The sequence below is a fragment of the Nyctibius grandis genome, chromosome 19 (genome assembly GCF_013368605.1).
Source record: "Nyctibius grandis isolate bNycGra1 chromosome 19, bNycGra1.pri, whole genome shotgun sequence".
Lineage (NCBI taxonomy): Eukaryota > Metazoa > Chordata > Aves > Nyctibiiformes > Nyctibiidae > Nyctibius > Nyctibius grandis.
In genome coordinates, this window is record NC_090676.1 from 4,199,624 (window position 1) to 4,219,264 (window position 19,641).

The 19,641-nt window shown below is 43.2% G+C and overlaps 1 protein-coding gene across 1 annotated transcript in view; it reads right to left on the reverse strand.

Moving 5' to 3' along the window:
• CDH4 (cadherin 4) overlaps window positions 1-18,510 on the reverse strand; it is a 447,706-nt gene extending 429,196 nt beyond the window's left edge. Inside the window, exons 1-2 of the mRNA XM_068416116.1 lie at window positions 18,451-18,510; window positions 16,179-16,290 (exon numbers count right to left, since the gene is read on the reverse strand). Of these exons, the coding sequence (XP_068272217.1) occupies window positions 16,179-16,290; window positions 18,451-18,510 (172 nt within the window). The remainder of the gene's footprint in view (window positions 1-16,178; window positions 16,291-18,450) is intronic.
• Between the last annotated feature and the right edge of the window lie 1,131 nt (window positions 18,511-19,641).

A 19,641-nucleotide genomic window follows, 5' to 3' on the forward strand; every position in this document is an offset into this window, starting at 1 on the left:
ATTAGCAGAAAATGCCTAATCGCTAAGAAATGAAGCACACATTTTTAAAAAGACAAAGCTGCACTAATCCATTAATGTTTATATTTTGTTATATCACCAAAACTGTGCTCGTAACTTTCCTCTGAATATGTTTCATAATTGCAAATTCTCAGACAGTAAAACTTAAAGAGATCTCCATACTCTGCTTTCCTCCTAAATAATGAACCAAACCATCACAGATACACACAGGAGGAAGAAGCCTGTATATTTTACTAGGAGACTTGAGCTCATGAAAATCCAACTGCATCAATCCTTCTTTTATTATTCTTTCAAACTTCCCAAATCAAATAACTTCCTTGAGCTTGGCTAGAGCCTTCTGAATAGAAATTCCATTGGGGAAAGAAGTTTTAGATTAACAGCACAATACATTCAGAAATCAATAGATAAACCCTTTGCTCGGCAGAATACCCGATAATGTGAGACTGGACTAAGCCTCAGAAAATAGAACAAACCGCTCGGAAGCAACTTTCCTATTTTGCCCACTTTTGTTTTGGCACTGAAACCGGCAACGTGAACTTCACCTCTGTATCACACTCAGGGAATTATTGCTTGAAAAATGTTCTGATTCAATAAGACTTTTTAATTGTAAAAATATGTCCATCTTTGTATTAAAACCAGGAGGTTTTGTTTGGTGGTGCTTTTTTTTTTAATTTTAAACTACAGAGATAAAGCCAAAAAGCAATAAGGCAACTCAAAGATAACCACAAGTATGGGGTGCTCGTCTTTGTGATATAATGCAAGTGTCTCAAAGTGAGAAAACAATGTGATTAGACACTCGGGTGAGGGAGGAGAGATAAAGTGAAACTTCTAAACTCTGAAAATTCTTTAAGTCTGGTCTTCACTCCAACACCTGGCTTAGACACGATCAGCTCAGATTGTTCTCTATGCTGGAAGCAGGCTGGCTTTTACCTTTTATCTGTTTGACCTTTTTTCCCCCCCCTTGTTAACAGTGTTGCTTTCTCCATTCACCAGAATCCTTTTTGGACAGATCACGAGCACTGGAGGGGAGAGCGTAAATCAGAGCAATGTCCATACTTGGCCAAAGAAAGCCAGACCAATTTTGCTATGAGCTGCAATCGTGAAGTCCAACTGGAGAGCACGGCAGAGCTGGTTATGCTTTTTAAATACACAAAGCCAGTAGTTGTCAGTGAACAGAAAACATGTTTTTTCCTCTACCCATGTGCCTATTATAGTAGTCACAGACATCCCACTTCTCAGCTCTGTAGGATGTGAACAAGACGCAGCTCCACCACAAAGCGCATCCCACTGCTTCACCCCCCTGGTTCAATTCCAAACCCGCTCAGAATTGACAAGAAATGTCCATATACTGAGACACAAAAGGAAATGGGTTTTCCAAAATATTGGTGAGGCATTCGAACAGCTCTAATGGCACAACCCCCCAAACTCAGGCAGGATGCCTACTGGTGCTACTGTTGTGTTATATTCATTAAAAACTTACAGTCATTATTTATTATCCTGTAATTCTGTAAGGCATATCTAAAGAAACGTTGCCATGACAAACAAACACAGTGAGATTTTCATACTAACCTGATCCCCATGATATCCCTTCCTTCAATTAACACAACCCCATTTTATTATATCTCAACTAGACAATCAAAATATTTTCAGTACTGCCAGCGTTAGCCTTATAGACAGATCGCCAAATCTAAAAATCCTTTGCAGCGAAGCAGAAGAGCTTTACACAGAGCCAGACCTCTCAGATGCCATGGGCTAGGATACCATGTCATAAGGCTGTAAAACTACGGCCTGTGGCTCCAGTCCAGCGTGCAGAGTAATTTAATCCAGCTCACAAAGGCATCAGGAAAACGGCCTCTGCTGTGCTGAATCAGCAGTGCTGGAAGCCGTGCCACCCTCTATCAGCTAGTAAGAGAGCGCTTTGTCTGCTGTGCCAACTCCGTGTAGAGCAACTACTGGGCAAAAGAAAAGACCAGCAGGAATATTATGTGCCAGATTTTCAGTAGATGTAAGTCAGAATAGTTCCAACGACTTTGGGAGTTGCACTGATTTACATCATTTCAGGATTATAGGGATTTACATACACTGGAAGTTTCACTTTTTTTTTTTTTGTCCTTTAATTAAAAGAATGGTGTAGACTTGGCAGCAGTATGAGTCTTCAACAGACTAAGATTTGGGAAGGATCTTGAGAAAGTTTTGTCAAGCTCAGGGAAAGGCAATAAGCTATTTTTAGTTCAAAAAGATACGGTGGCTAAATTAAAATGCACAACATGTATATAAATTCTGATCTATACATGAGTAATATATATAAGTATATACTTTCACTCTCTACACTGGAGCTCCCTAAATATAACAATGGCAAAACAGCAGCAATAAATGAAAACTTTGTTATTCAATCTGGTTATATATCATGAAAAACTATCAGCACAGATGTTATCCCTATTTATGAGTCATAACTAGGGCCAAAACAAATGCCATGTATTACTTCATTTTATTTTTTTTCTCCTAACTGTAAGTGCCAAAAAATGACTGCCATTGGGATTAGGCAAAAACACATGACTGGAAAAAACAGGGGGTACTGCTCGTCAGGAAGCGAGCCAGCTGGGGCTGAGTTTGGTTGGCTCTGATTGCCAAATAAACTTGTAACTCCTACATCATTTCTCCGAGCAGTTTCTGTTGCTTATCTGCTCACCTCTCAAAGAAAGCTCCATAATAAAATAAAAAAAGCTCTTTGCCCGAGACAGTGTGCCTAATAGTGCCCTCAGAAATGTGCACATCTCTCATTTGTTTCCCATAAATGACCACGATGGGGAAAGAACAGAAGGAAAGTAAGAATCATTGTGGTGCTCGAGATCCTTACACAGGCAATAGACTTATGCTTTAAGGCTGGAAGTGAGCAGAACCTATAGGCATGGCAACGTAAAAACTATGTGCAGTTCCTCTTCACGCTATTTCTGTGGCACAGTGACCCACTCCCCAGCCAGCTGAGCCTTCAGAAACACTTCGAATTAGGCTCATAAATAAACAGGACACCGTCTACTAGTGCAATTCAGCTGATGTGTTACACAAGAACTTAAAAATAAACTGTTTCAAAAGCCACCTAACAAAAGAAAAGCTTAAGCCAAAATGCCTCTATATTCAAGAAATGGAGTTTCATTCCATATCTTTTTCAGTACTCACCTCTGAACAGGTCAGTGTTAAATCTCCTGCTTCCAATGAGTGTGATTTAAAAGTGTTCTTCAAAGGCTTCTGCAATTTTATGAGTATTAAATTTTATACCTCCTAAGCTATTTATTAGCTGCAGAAGTACTTAATTGACATTCACCAGATAGTAACTTTTTTTGAGCATGTGTTAGTGAGTTTGGTATATAACCTTGAGCTTTTTTCCTTTTTTTTTTCTCCTTTTTTTCCTTTTTTCTTTTTCAGGACAGCTCTCCTAATAACAGGAGGTTTCTGAGCATGTGGATTCCCTACAAATTTCTCCTGGAGGTCCCTACAAATTTCTCCTGGAGGTGCAGACAGACACATTGCAATGAGAAACTGTTCACAAGGGACCCCAAGGCAGATGAAAAGTTGAAAAAAAAAAATCACTTAGACTGTTAATAAACTGTTGCAGAAATTTTGTCTTCTCTTTAGGTTTCCATAACATGCACCACTTCTGGAGTTGTCTAGACCCAACATGAACCACGGCCCAGCAGCTCTGTGGGGTCCCCAAGCCTCCACGCACTCAGCATTCCACATCTCTTCTTCCCACCCACCCCTATTTTAATTTTCTTTATTTTTTTTTTTTTTCAGAAGCAACCCCGCTCCACAGATGTAAACTCTCCCTCTTACAGTTGCATTGCCAAAGGACGCTACTGGTGCATTAACAGAACTTTGCTTCATCATCATGTCTTCAAGGCAATGAAACTTGGTGTATTACTATAAAGGTAAAACCAGCTGTGCCACTATTGCTCAGTTCTGCTGCTATTTAACAAGATACAGCCAACATTATGCCTCAATTCGCAGTAGAAAGGAAAAATAAAACTTTCTTTTATTGAAAATACTCGGAAAATTCATTCCAGTAAAATGCATCGTCTGCGCTGAGCTTTGCCAAAACACCGCAGTTAATTCACCGCTCGCAGAAATTCCCGCGCAGGCTCATGCAACAGGTATTCAGTGATCACTACAGGATTAAACCTCTGGTTTATGTCTAACACAAAACCCAACATCTCTAACTGCCCACTGCCCCACACAACCCTTCTACGTGGGTTTCTTCTAGTCAGGAGGTATCAAAACCATCCGGTACGATCAGAGTAGCTTGCTTGTTATCAGGTATCGCAACCAGCCTTTTAACTTTCCATCTCCTCTTATGTCTCAAACTCCAGGCAAACAAACAATTGAAAAAAAAAATCTTTCAGTAAACTTTGCACAGAGATAATCAATCTACTATTCAGTTATTTGAACAAGCATCTAGAGATTAGCAATCTAGAGATCATTAAACTTCTCCTGATGAGGGTCTCTCCTTGCAGTTGGAACACAGTACAGGGAAATCTTTGGGTGCAATCCAAACATTTTTGATAGTTAGCATCCTTGAAGATTTCATCACACCAAATCTTGCCATGATCCATACTTTCTCCTTTGTCCGCACAGCCATACATATTTTTCTTCATCCTCAACCTGTCCCTTCTCTCCACAGGAAAGAAAAAACCCACACAACATGAAAAAATCCTTTTTGGTTTTTTTAATGCCATTTACCCACATTTCTTTATCCTTTACAGAGGGTCAAAAGGCAAAAGAGAGCATTGAATCAATTGAAAAATGTTCAGAAGCCCATAAAAAGATAAACAAATGAAAGTATAATTCATCCAAGTAATTCAGGCACAAAATAAAAATATTTAAAGCTTCTGGAGAGGAGCAGAACAGTTGCCTTTCATGTGTAGTTGTGTAAAGCTGCTGTTTTCAAGGGAGCTAAGCAACCAGCCAGCAATAATTAGGCTCCTGAAGCACAAGTAGCAAGGCATACAGGACCTGAAAAGATGACTTTTTTCTCATTCCCCAGGGAAGCACTTTCACCGAGGGGAAAACACTCATAAATAATTTTCCATCTGGAAATCCACTAGCCCTACTCTCTTTTTCCCCCCGAAGTGAGATGCTCCAGAATCAGATCTTATCAGCAGAGGGAGTCTCTTCCTCTAACACAGATCGCACGCAGCTGGCTTTCTTCAGTCACCAAAAACACACAGGCATGACAGGCAAAATTAAACAGAGCCACTAAGCAGTAAAATATTTAAGTGTGGGCTAGGCCTTCTCATAAGCTCTATGAATAACACAGATATGACAAAAACAGGCAGTACAATAACTGTTTTGTGTAGAGCAAACACCTTGCCCTCAACACATTACAAGACCAGACAGATAAAAGGATGGGAAACGGGACACAGCAAAGGTCAAAATCCCCAACCATCACTACAGAGAAAACAGACTATATAAAAGAGTCTGTACTCCGCATACAGGTACAACACTCTCATTTACTGCTTTAGCTTTAATTTAATCCTGTTCTTTCAGCTCATGTTGGGATTAGTAACAACTCCTTCAGTAAAAATGTCCTCTATTGAGCAGACCTCACGAGAACCTTGGGGGAGGCCAGCCTGAAGAGCATGTCCTGGAGCCTGGGAACAGACCTCTGGTGCTGGCCAGCAGCTGAGCTGGGGCAGTTAAAAACCCTACAAATTCAGTGTGTCCAATACTGGACAGAAAACTGAAGCAGTCCTTCTCCTCTGCCCGCAACAGCATTTTATTTAACTTGCATGAACCTATCCTAGGCTTTTAACCTGGAATGTTTCTAAAGGGTGAAAATTCAAACTGTAACTCTCATAAAAGCCAGGAAAAGTACTGACAAATTGAGACATTCGGACTTGTGTTCCTACAGAACCCAGACAGACAACGCCAAGACATTGCAAGCCACTATTTAAATTTCAGTTATTTCAATAACTTTAGCCAGAGCGTAAGTTTTAATGGTTCATAGTCAAAGCAGAAGGCTCTATCACATGGGCTCTGCAACAGTCTGTTCTGAACTGGTTTTGTTCAATGCTTTTATTAACAGAAGAGATAAAGGAATGCAGCATGTGTTTGTTACATCTGCAAATGGTACCAAAGCAGGATGCAACTGCAACTCTGTTGGAGATCAAGATTAGAATCCCAAACTATCCTAACAAGTCAGATCAGGCCAATAATTTAAAAAAAAAAAAAGATGTAATTCAATAGAAGAGGAGCAAGGTAACCCAATTCAGGAGGATTAATCAACTACACATATAGAAAAAGACTGGGTAGGTAGCAGTTCTTCAAAAAACGACGTGGGAGGTTATACTGGATCACAAGCTGAACATGAGTCAACAGTGTCATACTGTTAAGAAAAAAAAGCCATCACCACATTAGATAAATCAACTGGAGCATTGCCTGCAAAACAGGCAAAGTAATCCTCCATGTCTGTTCAGCACTGCGAGACTTGGCTGGCATACTCCCATCAACTTGGGGCACCAAGCTAGCAGCAAAGATGAGGACTCAAGAAGGGAGCCCAGGCACGACACATGAGAGGGAACAGATGAGTAGTTCAGTCTAGAGAAGCTGAAAAAAAAAGATATTTTCAAGCGTGTTGTGGGGGGAAAAAAAGCAACAACTGTTCTCCTGTTCTCTGTGTCTATGACAAATAAGACAAATAGCAACAGGTTTAAATTGCACCAAGAGAGCTTCAGCTTAAACACAACGGAAAGAAAAGGAAGCAATATAATATATTGGCTGTGGTCCCTCCGACTGGATCTTCAAGACCACACCGGGGACAAACCTATTACAGAGGAGCTGCTCATGCCTTGAGGAAAGAGCATGCATTAGACATCCTCTTGAGTTCCTCCAGCCCGATTTTACTATGAGTCCATGAAACACCAAGGAACAGATGGTAACGAGCACAAGCAGGTCCAGGTAATATCACAGACAGCTCTCGGTGAAAGCAGTGAGACTTCTCAAAAAAGCTGTATGGCCAGAAGCAACTACAGGGCAGACATCAAACACTCAGGGCAGAGTTATCTATTAATCACCACTGACTATATCAGCAACAAACAGGTTATTAAATTTTATGCTTTAAACTAGTTCTGATTTGCACTTTTCCAGATGCATTTCTTTATTTTCCAAGATCTTCACAGACTTGTTTCTTGATGTTTTTGCTTCACATACCAAGAATCCCAATATGCTTTTCCTGCTACATGGTGGCAAAGTAACAAGTGTTTGTTCCACTGACCTGGCTTTTATGATTCTCTAGACACAACCCAACAGCGCGAGCCGATACATAGCTTTGTATGGAACAATTTTTGTAATCTTGACTATTTATCTTTGGATAATTGCTATATTCATAATCATTTTAAAGACAATTTTGTTTAATAAGGATTGGAATTGCTACTAGACAAACTCAGTATAACAAAATTTTAGACTAAAAGTAATTTTTGTGACTAATCTATGAGCTGCTACAAAACTGTGATTTATAATAGGCACAGTAATAGCCTTAATGATTGCAGTGCTTCCGGGTATCAATGAAACGCACAGATTGGCTCGTTTCAAAGCAGAATGGGCATTTTTTTTTCCTTCTTCATGGGTGGCCCATATATATCTTCAGGGTCCTTGGAGGAGCTTCCAACATTCCCACTGTGCATTCCACATAGTGGCTGCTATTACCATGCTAATGTTAACAGGCTGGAGCTTATGTGACCCCTCCGAGCAGCAGCTATTGCACAGCATAACTAGCAGAGTGCTGAATTACTGCCACTGGCTCTCTTATTACAAAACGCTGGCAAGTGGTGAGGAACAGTGGCAGGGAAGTAGCGAGGGCAAAGCAAAAAATAATTAAAATTTTGTATTGGAAAGGAGCAGAAAGCAGGAATCTAAACAGGCTGGCAAAGAGAGACGCTGGAGCCCGGGGTCATGAGGCACAGGGCAGCAAGAGCAGCTGAAAGTTGCTGTTTCCAATGACAGTGCAGCCCATATGCCAGAACATTTGCCACTTCTCTCTCCCTCTGTGCAACCGCAATTCAAAATTAATAAAAAAATTAGGGACAATGAACATAAGGAAGAAAAATCATAAAGCCTGTGGCAAAAAGAAGTCTTCTTCAACCCAACTATTTTTTATGTTGCAGAAAACTCGCTTGGGAAAGATTCTGCTGAAAGAAGCGAAGCAGCCAGTACTAATGACAAATATTTTGGGAAAACAGAAACTCCATATGTTCTCTTTTTATTCCACTAAAAATAAAGAGGAAACCAAGAGCTTTTTGAATTTAAGTGTAACATTTCCTTATGCCAGGAGACAAACCATGCCTAAGTTAAGTCTGGACATTAATGGAAGCAAACAGCAGAATGCTGGCCCCTGGTGTTTCAATTATTCTCTCTTTAGAGTTTATGCTTCCAAGAAGTTACAGGAACACAATTTCCCTGTAAGGATCATTTTTTGCAGGCTGTTGCAATGTTTTTATATAAAGCTATTTGATCTGTATTTGCAGAAAAGCTCAGCTCATCACTCTACCTTTTCACATATTCACCTGTGAAGTGTTTCACAGGACACAGCACAGCCTCCAGAGCATCTCGTCCAAGCCCCTACTCAGCACAGGGTCAGCCAGAGCAGGCTCCAAGACTGTGTCCAGTTGGGTTTTGAGTATCTCCAAGAATGGAGACTCCATGACCTCTCTGAGCAACCTCTTCCAGTGTCTGACAACCCTCACAGCAAAAGTGTCCTCCCACGTTTAAGTGGAATTTCCTGCATTTCAGTTTGTGCCCATTTCCTCTTGCCCTTTCTCTGCACATCACTGAGAAGAGTCTGGCTCCATCGTCTCTACACCCTCCTGTGAGGTATTTATACATGATGATGAAATATCCCCCTGAGACTTCTCTTCTCCAGGCTAAACAATCCCAGCTCTCTCAGCATCTCCTTTCAGAAATACTAATAAATAAATATTTAAACACAATATCAAAACCAATACACCACAGCATACTTTAGCAGTAAGAAAACCCTCTGATGGCATGGCTGGCCAAGGACACTTCTGAGCTTTACCCAAAAATGCAACATTGGGAGATCATTTAAGCACCAAAAGAAAAACTGAATGTGAAGCCAAATGCTCTTCAGAACCTTTGGCTAGTGCACAAAAGGTTTACATATACAAGAACGGATACAGATCAAGTCCATCAAGCCACCATAAATTCCTACTGCAGTGCTCAAGATCAGGGTCCTGGAGAAATTGGTCTCTAGTCACTGGCAGAGGGTCATCGCAAAACCCTCGACAAACCATTCAGAACTGGAGTTCCCAGAGGCAAACATTGGTCTTTATTTTTCAGATATTGCTTTCTGGTCTTAGTTCTTACTATTTCCATTTGTCTAAAAAATAAAAAAGTAGGGTTTATACAGGAATGGCACTAATTCTGAATATACCGGTAACCTCAAATGGAGCAGAAACTCCCTTCTTTCTCTATGTTACTCAAATTCATTCTATTATACAAAAAAAATATTAAGAAGCAGATTTTCAATGAAATCCCATCCTCTGTAGTTTTAATCTCTTCTGGTCCTTCAAATAAGACTTTTAAGTATTATCTCTATTACTAAAATATTCTATGAGCTATGCACATGGCCCATGCTACTGTCAAACTAAGTACTTCACCAGCTTTAGTTTGCAATGAAATAAGCTACCCCTAGAAAAACATTACACTCACTTCCAGCATAGAAATTAAGGCAGAAGGAGGCTTGCACATAAATATCAATGAAACCAGGCAATGAGAACTGGCATTAGGTCAAGGAAAATTAAGCAAGAAAATATTTCACTGCTAGAATAAATAATTTTCATTTACCACGTGAAAAAACGGAATTTCCAGAAGGCTTTCAGCATCTGCTCTGTGAGATCAGAGATCAGAGCTCAGGAGCTCTGTCAGCAACAGTCAGCTTCTGAACACAGAAGTGACTTCAAAATTAACATTTTCTAACCTTAAAAGACCTAACATTATCAGTTTGGAGTTCAAAACAACAGGTATTTCACAATAAACAACAAACTGATACTGTTCCAGACATGGCTTATTTCCTAAAAGCCTAAGCATAAATAGAGACATGAATAAATTATTCAATAGAAACTGTTGTTTCATTTTCTTCCTTAATATTTTTTTTAGAGTGCCTAATTTGAAGCAGTGCAATTCTTTAACAGACAAATTCCTGAAAAAAAGGAGAAGCTCTGAGTTTGTTGTTGGAGAAGCAGATTTATTCAGATAAAAATCAGTTAGCTCCCTAGAATGCAGAAAAAAGTAATTTTACTTGGGTTTGAGGAATTTGGTTCAAAGCTCTGATCTAGAAAGCAATATTAAACAGTGTAAGGGGATTAACTCTACAGAGTGTTATTGACTACTCCAGTCTCATTAACTGCCATTTTTTTTAGATAAAAACATCATCTTAAACATCATTTTTGTGTCAGAAGTTAGATCTGAAGAATAACATTAAAAATAAATATGCATCAGCAGTTCCCCAATCTGCAGCAGCTTTCTGGGGTCTCCACTGAAACTCACGATTGAAATTATGGGTTTGATTTGCAACATGCCCGTCAAGAGGAACTGCTTTTAAAAGAAGTTGTCCTATGGAATGGGAGAAGTGTTTTCTGAGAGGCAGCTTCACTGGAGCATGTACAAGCTTAACATAGAAAGCTGATGTCTGTCGCTTCTTTTTCCTCCAAGAAAGGAATTAAGAAAGGTTAGGGAAAGAGTTCTGGGTTCCCGGTGGACTTTCGCCTACTTTCAGATTTTATTAGGGAACTGTGGAGCTAATTATGTGTACGATAACTTCAGTAACTGCTTTTCATGCAGAATCACAGACCACAAAATAATGAAAGCATGAATGGAAAAGTCTGTCTTCTAAACTCAGAGCAGCTCAGAGAAGGCACCGGGTATTTCAGCAGGCTGCAGCAGAGCTTCCACGCTGCTACGGGGACCAATCAACCTTCAAGAGGTTCTCAAAAGTCCCACCAAACACCAGAACAAATCCCACCATTTATTCACTTCCGAAAATCACCCGTATGACACACCAAGGGGCACTCAGAGGATGGAGGCAGGACGGGGTGCACAGGCGGCACCGCAGGCAGGATGCCTTAGGGATGGAGCATCCTCCCCGCACGCTTCAAAGGCCGACCTTGACCTGCAGAAGCCTTTAGGAACCAAGCTCCTACCAAAATGCACAGCAGCCGGGTACCTGCATATTTTTCAGACTCTAGACCCATGAAAAGCGGGAAGCCAGACGTATAGACAGACAGAATGTCTCCATTAGCCAATCCACGTGTCAGGGCCACACAACACTGCAGAGACATGCTGGCTTGCTAGGTTACTGTTGGTTAGCCCAGGGCTGTGCTCCTTCCCTCTGGGCACTAAGCAAAGCTGTCAGTATTCCACCTGAAGCATCTGTCTCAAACTTTCACATGGGCCAAATTTCATGTCTGCAGTAGTATTTTGGGGCTCTATGATCATTTTCAAGTAGAGCTGTTAGTACATTTCACAAACACACTCCACATTCAATTTCCTATATTACCTTAGCCACAAGAATACGGTATATTTACCCCCACAAAAGGAGGTACAGTATATATCCCTACAGTTACTACCACATGAATTACTAGTAACCAGACTCAAACATAGTTTGCAAAGGCTTGCTCAGGTTCTCCCTCCCCCCTCCCTTTTTTTCTTAATTTAATGTTTCCTTCTACACTATCCATGAAGATTTGGAGTGTTGGGTTTTTTTGGTCTACCTGTTCTATACTTTCTTTTTGCAACCTTCCTAAGTTTTGCTATTGAAGGTGATGAGGGCTGAATAGGATGGAGGTTTTGAAACCTCAGGGTGGAGAACAAAAGGCTTTGGCCATGAAGAACATCCTACCTCTAAAAAACTTGCAAGGGATGGCCTCCACACTGAATTCTTATAAAAAAACAGGTATTTCAGTAAAGTCTTTATGTATTTTATTTATTTGTTTTTAATCAAAAATAATGCTAGTAAAAATCCTAGTGTGGAAGCAGTTACATTTTTATATATTTGCATGAAGCTTGGCTACCTTTGGTTTCAGACACTTGCTTAAAGCAGAACATGCTGGCACAGTTTATTCATCTCCCCGTATGAAAATAAACTGTGCTTCCACACGCCTCTACCCAAACGTAACTGCCTACACAAGTGAAGTTATCCTGCTACATCAGTACAGGCACTATTTCAGATGGGCAACAGAAACATGAATCACTGCAGATGAAGAGACACATAGAAAAACAAAAAAAGGGGCTGTACGTCTCAACTGCTTACGTTGTCTCCTGATTGCAGGGAAAGCTACGAGTTATGTTGCTTAGCTGTATTTCTGAGAGGTGACCAGCTCTAACTGTGATGGTACTAGGCTGGAAAAATAATGCATTTAACACCGCGGTGTCAGTCCACCCACTCCCAGTTGCCACGGTCTCACAGCATGCCAACAAAACTTGAATTTCTCATTTTGAAAAATGGTTTGTTTTTTTTTTGTTTTTTTTGTTTGTTTTTTTTTTTTTTTTTTTTTTTGGTTGGGTTTTTTTTTTGGTTTTTTTTTTTTTAATTACAGTCTTCAAAAACCTTACAAAAATGGAAAGGGAATAAACCCAATATCAAGAGTATCAGCCCCCCTTAGATCATATTGCCCATCGCTTTTAGCATCCTACTCCTTATTTCTCTCCTTCCCTAAGAGGCCCCTAGCCATCATCATTCCCATATACCTGAGTTAACACTCTGGGATCAAATCCCCTGAGTCAGTCCTGAACTGTCTTCAGTGCAGTACTGCATGTCATTGCTCCCCACCCCTCAGGGCCAATGTTCTCCTCATTTTAAGTTAACATTAATAATTAACAAAGAGAAAAAGATACCCGTGCCGTAACTGTCCTCTGCCATACTGCAGGCTTTGAGATTTTTCCTTAGGCTAAAGACAAAAAAGTTAACGATCCGATTTTAAACATTATCATGCATCAGTAACCAAGACCAAGTTTATTATCGTGCAAACAAAAACAAAGACCAAAAAATATAACGGATTACACCCCACTAACTTTTATTAAGAGATGCAGGGACTGCATTTCTAAGGCAGGCATTGGCTCTACAAATCAACTCAGCTAATACCCCATCATCAGGCTACAATGTTGGCTGTGATGGGTAATACGTGGTATTTGTGGCACTACTGGGGAAAACTATTTTAAGTCTAATTAACATGGAATTTTTAGAATGCAAATGCTTTTCATTTATACATAAAACAAAATGCCGTGACATTTCTCCCATCCATTTATCATAAACAAGTTAATTACTGTGTAACAAATAGCTCCTGCTAGAATCTGTATATTTTGAGGATGTTAGAGAGCTGACTCAGGCAAATAAGATGAACCACAAAGTAGTAGTTAATAGCTTACGGCATACTTGTAATAAAACAATGACTCTGTAAAAGCTCTTGTTGTCAAATTAAGGCTACGCTATTTCCATTGGAATAAGTCAATTATAAGCAGTCATTATCTGTTTAACTTGATTCAAACCTAGAATACTATAAACACTTTCATTTTGACACATTCATAACACTGCATACATTTGAGAGCTGGATATTATAAAGCTTGAGAGAAACGCCGGGTTTATCGCCACATAGTTTATTCCCTAACCATGTAGCATCCATTCCAACGTTGGCTGAAGTTCACCAAGATGCTGAGGTCTACATGCTACCTGATTTCTGATGAACAACCCTTCAGGCAGTATCAACTGTCCCAGGCCCTTCACATCTCCTTCCTAAGGACAAAGTGAGGATTATGCAACATAGACTTTATATTTGCCCACTGCAATCCCCTGAGAGCAATGGGAACTACATATACATTTTTTCCCCCCAATTCCATGAAAGCACTGAGAGGTGAATTCCTACCTACTTTTTTCACACAAGCAGTCCCATTTGGCCTGAAGATGAATTACTGAATGCTGATGAATAAGATGGTGGTAGCTGGCAGCAAAGCTTTGCGTGGTAAGATGGTGTGAAACAGTACATATGTCAATCTATCAAACACGATAATGTAAGCAATCTGAACCCATTTTTGGTCTGAACTACTGTACAATACTTCACCCAGATGGAAGAAAGAGATAAACATTTTATGCTTCAGACATATCAAGTGTTAGGAAGTAAAATTAAACCTAAACTGGAAAACTACCAATTTTACATGCTAGAGTATATATAAAGAACAACACAAGCATGAAGAAGAATTTCATGCAGCAGATTTTCTCCCCCATTATTGAACAAATTAATTAGATATATTTGTTTCCTATGACAAACAGCAGCATGTACTTGACTGTAGATCAAAAGGTGTAAAGACAATAGTTTACTTATTAGCAAACACAGCATTTGCACTTTTTTTTTTTCCTTTCTCCTTCAGTTGACAAAATGCTTACAAAATCACATATCTCTTGACAATGTTATCAGGACATGAATCTCACAAGTGCTGCGTGCATAAGTAATAACCTGAGGGCCAGTTCAGCCCTAAATCAGAGGCAGGTTTGCCTTGACTAATATAAAACTACAATTGGCCCCTAAAGGATAAAATTAAATAGAAATATATGTTCATCCAAATCAACTTGACAGCCTATCTAAATATAATTTCATATTTAAAAATACTCAGTTGCAACTGAAACGAAATGACAGCCACTATGCTGTCTTCAAAGTCATTGCCAGCTAACTCCTCTGAACAGACCTTCTGCTCCATCCCTTTCGTCCACCTACATAAACAGGCAGCACAATTTATCAAGCACTAAACTGCAAAAAACACTCATCTGAGCAAGTGTATTAATGACATGATTTTCTAGTATTTGGAGGTCATTGTTTACCAAATAATTTACAAAGCGAAAAAGCATGAAATCTACTGAGTTTACAGACTGACCTGTGAAGCGTTACATTGTATAGGATTGGGAAAAATTGCTACTAAATATGTAAACAATTGTTACTTGGTTTCTTCATGTGTTGCTATATTCTTGGGTTTGTCTATGTCAAATCCCTATTTGGTTATTTTTCAAACTAAAAATAAACTCCCCAATGTGTACTAAATGATGCCAGGCCAGTCAGGAGAATTCCTGAACAGCAAAACTAAGACAACCGGGCTCAGAAACAAAACTGATTGCCAACTCATGTAGAGAAAAAACATCCAGTCCTGGATTCTGCTGAAGCCGGAAAGAATACTGACAACTCTCCTTCTCTTTCGAGAAAAATCAAGTAACGGAGCAGGTGTTTGCTCTGGAGGAAGACAGAAATCCCAGCTTTCTGGCAGAGAGACATGCATGTGAGTAAACGTACTCAGGAGAAAGTAGCAAAGGGTTTATAAACCCTTGAGTAGAGTATCAAGTCCTGATGTGCTCCCCAATGTACTCTGGTTTTAGAGCTGCTGTACCATCCACCAATGGTAAGCGATTTAACTCAAGGGGGGTGCCAGGTGGGGGGGCAGATTTTGATCTTCAAAAATTCTCTTGGAGTAAAACAATGATTTTCTGCATCATGCAAATATGAAGTTTAATTATTTTTAACTTGAAAGGGAGACAGATCAATACACAGGATAATCTATTGTTATTTGGATGACAAAGATGTCTTAGAGTTTACAATCACAAAAGTGGTTATAATCCTGCGATTACCATAAAGCTAATTGGTGGTTTCCTTTTGCCTGTGTTTTCGTGTTGTCAGTGGGGCAGTAACGAAAATGAATGCCACATTTGTGAACAGAATGTCTGTAGGCTTGTTTACCACATTTCCAACAACAACGTCTGCTTTATCGTGCATTTCAAAGCAGAGATAATTTAAGGATCTTTGAATTTCATACATAAAAATACTTTCTAAAATATCAAATGTAGAGTTCCTTCAGACGGGGTGGGAGGGGGAGACTTAAAAGTGAAGTGATGACCTCGCATACTACAGGCAAACAATCCACCTGAAGCAGGCAGCACGCGGACTCCGAATGATTCATCTGTATTCAAAACTGCGCTCAGGTAAACCACTTAGTGTTTCATCCTCCTACAAACATAATTCTGCAGACAATTTCACCATCAAACCAGCATCTTTAAGTCTCCTTTCACCTCCCAAAAATACAGTTATTACAGCATCTATTAAACTTTTTATTCCACTTACCTTTGAGTAACTTCTGCCCTTCCATGATGTTTTGGGAGACAAATGCTGTGTAGTCTTCTCCTGAAAAGCCAGGCTTGCATGTGGGTCTAACTGTAAGATCCCCATTGTGTGCCTGCAAAAACAAAACAAGGAAAACATACACCATGACTTCTGTCATTTGGGAAAATGTTTTGCACCCAACGACTGGGTGTTTAGGCACAGGCGAACCTGAACAGTAAAGCAGCGTGCAAGTAGAAACTGCTTTTGCCAAAGTGCCTATCTGTTGGAGCAGATCCATACTGTAGCTGCAAAAATAAGATGGGCCAGAATGTAGTTGCCTGACTACAATAGAGAGCTTTGTTTGTAGGAAAGCTGGGATACTGGGCACTGTCAGAAGAGGGGAGGAAACAAAGAGCAACAATTCATCAAGGCGAGCTGTGCTCGCACTGGAGCCACGCAAAGGCCTGATGCTGCAACATCCAAATCACTGAGTTCTGCTATTGAGAAACTGGGCAAGCCCCGGGACTGAAGGAGGAGAAACATCCCAGCTCGCAGCAGCCTCAGGAGCTTGTGGCCAGCCAAAGTCCCCTTCCTCCCCCTTTGCCCTGCAGCAAGCTCCAAGGCTCTGCCTGCTGCTGCCTCGGGGACCCTCCACTTGCCCCAGCAGCGGGGAGGGATGGAGGGGACACCCAACCAAAAATGTTAACACATTAGCACAGCCCCACGCACAACCTGCCAGGATCCAGCGGGAGACATCCAGCTAAACACTGAGCTGCTCTCCTGCAACTTTGGACCACACAGCAGGGAACCAGCCCCTGCCACAGGGACTGGTTAGTCAGGTCGTGGTAGCCCAGGCTCCCTGGGATGGGGTACACACTCCCCAGCAAGAAGGGTCCCAGACCCCAGCTCCAGCCAACCCACTGAAAGCACACAAGCCAGTGATTTATGCCTAACAAGTACCAGGTGATTTATGCACAAACAAGTGCTGGTGGCAAGGGATTTCTAACACTCCCAGACCGTTGGCAGGGCTAGCCAGAGCATCGCTTAGCGATGCAGGCTGTGCCTCCAGTCCCAGCAGCACAGGCTGAAGCCAGGGGACCAGGAGAGTCACTTCCCTGAGAAAGTGCAACTCGAGGCGTGCACCTGCCTCCCCCGGGGAGGGGAGCGCAGCTCCCCCGGGCCTCCCGAAACACTCCTGGGCACAGACAATGCTGCATTACAGAGAGAAAGAGAAGGGAAGAGGAGCGAAGGGTCCTTTTGGATGAGCTTAGTAAGCAGAAAGCAAGCCAACGCACTCTGCTAAAAATCACGCCGGGGAGACGGATGCCAGCGACTGCACGGGCAGCGCAAGGAAGCAGCGGCTCTGTGGAGTCTGACCGTCGCTGGCAAGACATTGCCATTAGGAAACGTTTCAAAGGCTCTGACTGAAGGTAACAGGCTTTGAATCTGAAATCACCCAATTATTGCAACGGCGCTCGCTAGATGAGAGCACATCGGGGCGACACCTGCACACCCACCAGCCTCCCGAGGGCTCAGACTCGGGACATCTTCACAGATTCAACTTGGCACAGGGGGATCCAGGCAGAAAAATAAGCGGCTCTTGTTCCTGCAGCCAGTCCAACCCGAAATACAGCAGCCGCCCCGCTCGCACTGTAACACTGCAGCCACGCGTTCAGGCATTCGCCGATGTTCTGCAGAAATCCCTTAATTTGAGGGGGGGAACCCTAAAAAACCCAAACTTTTCAGACCGTTACCCCCCAGCTCGGTTCGGGCCCACTCGCTGAGTTTACGGGCTTGTAAAAATAAAAAGTTAAAGGCACCGCCACGGCGCCAGCAAACAAGGGACGGCTCCCACGGAGCAGGCAGCGCTGCGCGACCGCGCTGGGGCGCGCAGGGCTCCGCGGGCTGAGCGGCACCGCCGCCGGGACGCGCTTCTACCCCCGAAGTTTATCTGGCGACGCGCATCACGGAGGGCAAGTTTCGCCGGCACGGCTGAGGCACCAGATTCCCCGCGAACGACAGCGCTAAAATAATACTAATTAAGAACTGCGATAACGACAGAAAAGGGGAGAAACGGTGCGGGCGGCAGGGAGCTGCGGGGGCGCCGTTCCGCTCCCGCACACTCACCCACCCCGCCCGCCCGCGCGGACCGGCTCCGCGCCCAGACCGCTAAGTTTCCGCAGCTGCCGTGTCCGCAGGCGGCGGGCGCGGAGCGGCAGCGGAACCTCCGCGGGGCGCGGAGGTGCTGTTCGCTCGTCCGTCCTCCCGCCACCCGCCGGGGCACCCCACTTACCGCCGCCGAGCCCCAGACGGGAAGGAGCAGCACCAGCAGCACCCGCGAGCCGGTCCTCATGGCCCCGGCGGCGCCCGCCCGCCGGGCTGGGGCTGGAGCCGTGGCGGAGCGGCTGGCCGCCCCGCGCCGCGCAGTGCCGGGGCCAGGGGGTCCCTCCCGCCGCCGCCACCGCTCGGCGCCCGCTCTGGGCTGCAGGTGAAGCGCCCGCCGCGCGCCGCCGCCAAGCCCCGCCCCCCAGCCCTGCGCCGCGCGGGAACGCGCCGCCTTAAAGGGGCAGGCACCGCCCCGCCGCGGAGGGCGGGAGGGGGCGGATTGGCGGGAGCACCGCCTCCCCCGGCACCCCGCGGAGCTCCGCGGGGAAGAAGGCGGGTAGCGCGGCGCGGGGGTTCCGCGGCCGCGCAGGGGAGCCGGTGTTCTCCTGTTCAGAGAACAAACTTACCTGTAGAAAGATGAAAAACAGACATATTCGGGAAAAAAACAGCATGTCCAGGGGAGAGGTGTCCACTGAGGAAAAAGTAGCGTATCCACTGAGGGAAAAAGTAGCGTATCTGGGGAAAACGAATATATCCAGCGGAAAGACGTACCCAGGGGGTTAAAAACGAACATGTCCAAGCGAAAAAACAAGCGTATCCAGTGAGGAAAACTGGCACATCCGCAGGAAAGGCTGATACATAAGTGGACAATGGGCATAGCACCGAGGAAAGCATAGCCCAGGCTGGGGGGAAAAGGTGGCACATCGGGGGAGTAGCATATCCACAGGGAAAACCAACGTATCAGGGAGAAAAAACTAATATATCCAGAGAAGAAAAACTAGCATACCTGGAGAGAGGAAAAAAATGACCCCAGAGGAAATCACAGCCCGACCATGATAGGGACCAGCTCCTTCACCTGCAAAGGCCTTTGCTGAGTATCCCCGTGTTTGGGAGGGAAAGGCCTCACAGGGCGGCCAGGGCCGCGACGCCGGCTTAGAGCAAAGGGGTTCAAAGCTGTGAAGTCTGTGTGAGGGTGGGCTTTGGGCAGGCAGGGGATGGGGGTGCGGGTCAGGGAGCACCCAGCTCCGGCTCTGCGCCTGCGTTAATCAACCCTTGGGCAGAAAGAGGGGAGGGCGCAGCAGGTGCCTTCCTGAGAAGAGAATAATTTGGGTGAAGGGCAGTTTCAGGATCAGGTAGAGAAACGAGCAGTGCTTGGACT